The 6,015-nt window shown below is 35.7% G+C and overlaps 1 protein-coding gene across 1 annotated transcript; it reads right to left on the bottom strand.

Annotated features, from left to right (window-relative positions):
- Nucleotides 1-238: 238 nt before the first annotated feature.
- On the bottom strand, nt 239-850 carry LOC140805519 (uncharacterized). Its single transcript, XM_073161785.1, has 2 exons — nt 543-850; nt 239-443 (listed from the first exon to the last, which is right to left on the bottom strand). The coding sequence occupies exons 1-2, from the start codon at nt 848-850 to the stop codon at nt 239-241; spliced, it is 513 nt and encodes a 170-aa protein (XP_073017886.1).
- Between the last annotated feature and the right edge of the window lie 5,165 nt (nt 851-6,015).

Below are 6,015 nucleotides of genomic sequence, written 5' to 3'. Positions count from 1 at the left end.
TTCAATATAAAACAAACCATGGCCAGAACACTTCTGGGCAAGATACTCCTCGCAATTACGCCTCCAATGTCCAATCTTGTTGAAGTGGAAACAGACTTGTTGTTCTGACTTGTCAGGCTTTGAAGGCCCTGGATTTGGTTTCTTGTATGACTTATTGTTGGGCTTGTTCTTCTTCAGAGGGGCATAACGCTTCTTGCCTTTATTTGAGACTCCCTTTTCGTACCGGACGAAGAACCCACTAGAAGAACATGCTTTTCCTTGTGGCTTCGTAATTAGTAAGCATATTGACCAACTCTTCAAGGGTGGCCTCAAGCCTGTTCATATTAAAATTAACCACAAATCCATCGAACATGGCAGGCAAAGACAACATGAGAATATCAGTCGAGAGCTCATTAGGAATAACCACGTCCAGCCCCACCAACTTCTCGATAAGCCCAATCATCCTAACACCATGCTCATGGACCGAAGTCCCATATCGCAAGCGTGTAGTCATGAGTTCTTTCACAGTAGCATGTCTCTCTCAACGAGTTTGTACAACATACAATTCTTTCAGATGAAGGTGAATGTCATCAGCATTCACCGCCTCCTCGAATCTCCTCTGAAGTTCATTCGACATAGAAGCCAACATGTAGCTCTTAGCTTGAAGATCATGGTCCCACCATTTCTCAATCTTAGCTAACTCATTCATACTGATATCAGGAGTCGCCTCCTTTATTGGCTTCTTATCAAGCACATACACAATCCTTTTGGAGTTCAGAGCAATCTTTAAATTTTGAAACCAGTCATGATAGTTAGGGCCAGTCAATTTGTTTTGATCGAGAATGATTGAAATCGAATTACGAGTAGACATCATAAATACACGAAAATGAAAACAGATAATGGTTACTGATAATTTTAAAATAATTCTAAGATATAAAATATGTATTTCATTTTATAAATTTTCCTCTCACTATTTTTACATTTCCACCACCCTCTAATGAAAAAGAGAAATCGTATTTCCTTAGTGGGCATGTAGAATCCAATCAGCCAATTATAATCCCGAATAATATCAGCCAATTATCATTTCTAAAAGGTAGAATCCAATTGCATCCCTATGAACCTCCACGTATTTTGCCTCACGTTTAATAATGACCCAATAATATGACGGCGTTTATTTTCAGGTGTCAAACAAACCCATCAATATTGAACTGTAATGGACGGTCGCCATGAGTTGTCCCAATAATATGAGCCGAAGTAAGGGGAGTTCCATTCAATTCACATCATATGTCCGGTGGAAGTCACAACTTTCCGGCGTCCAGGCCTCCCCAATAATATGAGCCAGACACTGTCCGCGGGTAGCGATCAACATGCAACCATGGTTGATGGAAGGCAAGTAAAAATTAAAATCTTTTAATTTTGAAAAATCATATTCAAAATGAGGGATTTTAATTTTAAATTGTCTCATCATTTTAATTTAAAAATCGCGTGCCATGTTTGTATGTTTGTCGGATTCATGCAACTATATTATTTAATAATATACATACATGCATATTACTATATATCGCATATATCATAATATGACATTCAACAACAGACAAGGATGATCGATCGCCAACACTATTAGATCCATGTGAGCCAAACACGGATCCAGGTCCAAAACCTAGGTGAATGCAGGGAAGCAAATGCAACTATTACAAGAGCTTCCAATATTTTATATGTCTTCCTCTCGTTCATCGGGCCCACCATCTTCCAGTCTTGACCTCCCACTATTTCTAATAATAACATTTAAATAGCCATGGCACATAAGGGATACATCTAATGGGGGTGGGAACAGGCCATAAACCAGGCTCACTTTAATAATATCAAATATTTAACAAAACGAATAAAAACAATAAAATATCCTAACATACACCTAACACATTGGTCAAAGCTCTCGATCATCTTTCATGCATTTAATATCAAATATAACATCAATTTAATTAATTGATAAATCATATATCTAATAATTTATCACTAATCACCACAATTATTAAAGAATTTAATAAATTAAATAAACACCTTTATTTAATTTCTAATTAAATCAATAATAATTGATTTCTTGTAAAATTCAATTTGACCATAAATAATTAAAATCATATTCTAATTATTTATTTTACAAGAAAAATTGATCCAATTTTCAAAAATAGCAATTTTACCCAAAAATTTGAAAAATCAAAAAATTGTACCCTAAGCCCAAACATTTCAAGCCCATTATCTAGCACTGATCCCGAGACACTCCCGGGAAGCCGCCCGCGCTGCGCGAACATTTCGGGCAGTGGCGGCATTCCTGTGCGCGTTTGCACGCTGCGCGCGTTCTGCCCGGAACAGTTCCAGGCAGATCCAAAATTATTATTATTTTTTTTTCTGAAAAAAAAATAATTTTTTATGGTGCTATAATTTTATGAAAAAAAATTTTGTGTGGTTAAAAATAAATTATTCAATATCAAAACTATACGATCTAGAAAAACCTTGGCTCTGATATCACTGTTGGATCACGGTTTTCTCGTGTCCCAAACGCAGCAGAAGTTTTAAAATTTTTTATCTTATTTGACAATCAAAATATATTTGTTGTGAGAACTCGTATGGTTTATTATAATGAAACATACAAAGGATTTAAGAATTTATACCTTCAGTGAAAATTTCACAAGGCTCTAACTATTCCGGGGTTAGCGGAGATAGCTCTTGATGAATCCCTACGAACTTTTTTCAATAACTCCTTCTATTAAGTCCACGACCAGAAGATTTGTTCCTCTTTCAAACAGCACTAGATTATTTGAAATAAATTTTTACGTTGAAATCAAAAATTTGAGAAACGACTCAAATCTCTTTTCCTTGAAAAGTGGCCAAAAATATTTAAAGGATTTTTACATGTAATTCTTGTGAATCACAATTGGAATAGTGGAGGCTAGATCATTTTTTTTCTTTTTTATTTCCTTAAAAAAATGGCCTTGACCTAAATTCTATAATTAACATTAATGAGCTTGATTAATTAATTGGGCTAGTCCAACTAGTTTAATTAATTAATCAAAATCCATTAATAAATAATAACTTTAATTATTTAAAATGTTGGACTTGTACTAATACAATTCCATTAAATATACTCCCACTATATTTAATTTTATAATTAACAAACTCAACTTTTGAGCTTAACAATTAAATCCATTACAAATTCAACATTTGAATTTAATATTTAAATTATAAATTCAACTCCTTGAATTTATCACTTCCAAAATTTAATAAACTCAACCTTTGAGTTTAATAAATTAAATTTTCAAATTTTATAAATTCAACTCCTTGAGTTTATTCTCTAAAAAATTTAATTATCATAAATTCAACTCCTTGAATTTACTATACCATAATATAAATTCAACTTCTTGAATTTATTCTCTCAAACGGGAACAAACAATCCAGTGCTTGTGTTACCCTCAATGAGTCATGGATACAGCTAGGCGTGGGTTCACAACTCCTTGTGATTCAAGACATAATCCTTTATTCGGGCTTACCCTTATTTGCCTCATTATATGTATCAACAATTGATCATGAGAATGTTAGAAATAATATTTCTGATTAAACCCATCGAACCATGGTAAGAGCGTCTAGTAGCATCGCCCCATGATTCCCTAGGTATCACTGATAGTGTCTGCAAGAACCAGTCGATTAAGATTAGCGTACAGTACGGTCCCTTCGACTCATATATCCCGATCGAATCTGCAACCATTAGTTCACCGAGGGTTGCATATTAATTGGATAACTATGTGATAAATATAAATAGTGATATTGCATGTACCATTGAAGAACTCCTTCTGCAATGTACATCTCATACTCTGGCTAGAGATTCCACACACTATTATTTCATCAGATCACATAGGATATCCACACCATTAGGTGAGCGGTGAATCCCCGACTACAATGCACTAGCTCCTATATGTGTCGCAACTATACCCAACCGCGCCACCTGATGACTCTCCTGGAGCCGGTAAACGAGTCAAAGCATCGTGCTAGCATATAGAGCCTCAGTGTTATCCCAGTCGTAAGGACTAATGGTTTTCAATCATAACCAAAGACTTATCCTCTCGATGAATGATAACCACTTGGAAAGTCCGAGGGAGGTTTGTTCGGTATATTCAAGGATGGTGTTCAATCATAACCCGAGTCGTAAGGACTAATGGTGTTCAATCATAACCAAAGACTTATCTGCATGTTTGGACATCTCTATGCCCTTACCAAGAAACTCAGTACACAACATCACAGATGCTAGTCTCGAGCTCAAGCGACTTTTATCCATGTTTTAGGCTGCTGAATCGACTAGGAACGAATTTAGATCATACAATGTTTACAAATGAGTTTCAGCATCGAATTACGATTCATTTGTATTAAAGTATAATCAAGGTCTTTATCTATGTTGTTCAAATGGGTATACAGATAAAGAAATAACAAACATGAAATAATGAATTATATTAAAATAAAGATTGTTTATTACAACTGAGTCAATAAAATCTCTAGGCAACAATTGGTTTGCTGGGCATATGAGACTCGTACATAAAATAATAAAATTATTTATTTCTGTTAGAACATAAGGTGACTCTCAAGTTGGTAATTGTTAGTATACTCCAAAGGGTTGACTTAACTGATAGTATAAATAATTGTAATTCAGTTAGTTAGAGGCTTTGGGTAGAGGTTCAGTTGGACAGCTGGAAAAGGCTTGAGAGAGATCAACCGGTAGTTACCTTCTTGTTGACAAGTATATATATCTTGGTTAAAGGTGGCAAGAAGGGGATCGAGAACTTTACAGAAAGCAACACAAAAGAAAGTGCATTGATAGGGAGAAATATTGAGAGCATTTGAGAGATGGATAGATCATTTGTGATTCAATTTTTGGCTATTGTTTTGTGCACTTGTAATCTGTTTGTGAAGTTCATCAATAAAGGTTTTGGCTGGTTCTCCCGTGGGCATAGGCGTTTTTTTCATCGCCGAACCACATATATGATAGTGTTGTGTCGTATTTAGAGGAGTCTTTTCGATTCATTGTTGTGCCGTGATTGTGTTAATATCATAGTTGGTCGATTATTTTTTACAAATTGGCGCCGTCTGTGGGAAAAGAAAATGAAGCCACGACCACGAAAATCAATAAGATGAGTTCGATGAAATATGATATCGAGAAATTCTCTGACAACAATGACTTCGGGCTTTGGAGGATCAAGATGAAAGCCATATTAATTCAACAAGGAATGGCATAAGCACTCATGGGAGAAGATGTGTTACCTGATGATTCAAAGGTGCCAAAGCACAAAGTGCTATTATTCTGTGCCTTGGTGACAAACATCTCAGGGAAGTTTCGAAGGAAACGCCTGCATCTGCTATGTGGAACAAGATGGAAAATCTATACATGACAAAGTCTCTTGCCAACAGATTGTATATGAAACAAAGGTTGTACTTTTTCTAGATCACAGACGATAAAAGGATCTCAACACAAATAGATGAATTTGTCAAAATCTTTGATGATCTTGAGAACATAGATGTAAAACTAGAGGATGAAGACAAGGCTCTCATACTGTTAAACTCTCTCCCAAGTTCATACGAAAACCTTCGAGATGAAATATTATATTGCAGAGAACAAACGATCTCTCTCGCAGAAGTTCTATCAGCTGTACAAGCCAAAGAAATACAAAAGAAGATACAATCTACAGGGCACATGCAAGGTGAAAGCCTTGCAATCCGTGGGAGAAATGAGAAGATGACCTTAAGAAACGAAAGAAACTACTCAAGATCCAAAAGCAGAAACAAATTTAAATGTTTTCAATTCCACAAAGAGGGCCATTATAAACGGAATTGCCCTGAAAGGAGGAATATTTGGCAAGACAAACCAAAAGAAAGTGCTGAGGCAGCTGTGCCATCGGATGGCTATGAATCTGCAAAAGTACTGGAAATCTTAGAACAAAGCCCTTGCAATGATTGGATTCTCGATTCGGGGTGTTATTTCCACATGTGCCCCATCAG

This window comes from Primulina eburnea, chromosome 11 (genome assembly GCF_022965805.1).
Source record: "Primulina eburnea isolate SZY01 chromosome 11, ASM2296580v1, whole genome shotgun sequence".
In the NCBI taxonomy this organism is placed as follows: domain Eukaryota; kingdom Viridiplantae; phylum Streptophyta; class Magnoliopsida; order Lamiales; family Gesneriaceae; genus Primulina; species Primulina eburnea.
The sequence above is the reverse complement of the archived record's forward strand: the minus strand, read 5'-3'. Positions and strand labels throughout refer to the sequence as shown.

Coding starts and splice junctions, on each gene's coding strand:
- LOC140805519 (XM_073161785.1), bottom strand. CDS start 850: ATGTCTACTCGTAATTCGATTTCAATCATTCTCGATCAAAACAAATTG. Junction 444..542: donor CACCTTCATCTGAAAGAATT/GTATGTTGTACA, acceptor GCATGGTGTTAG/GATGATTGGGCTTATCGAGA.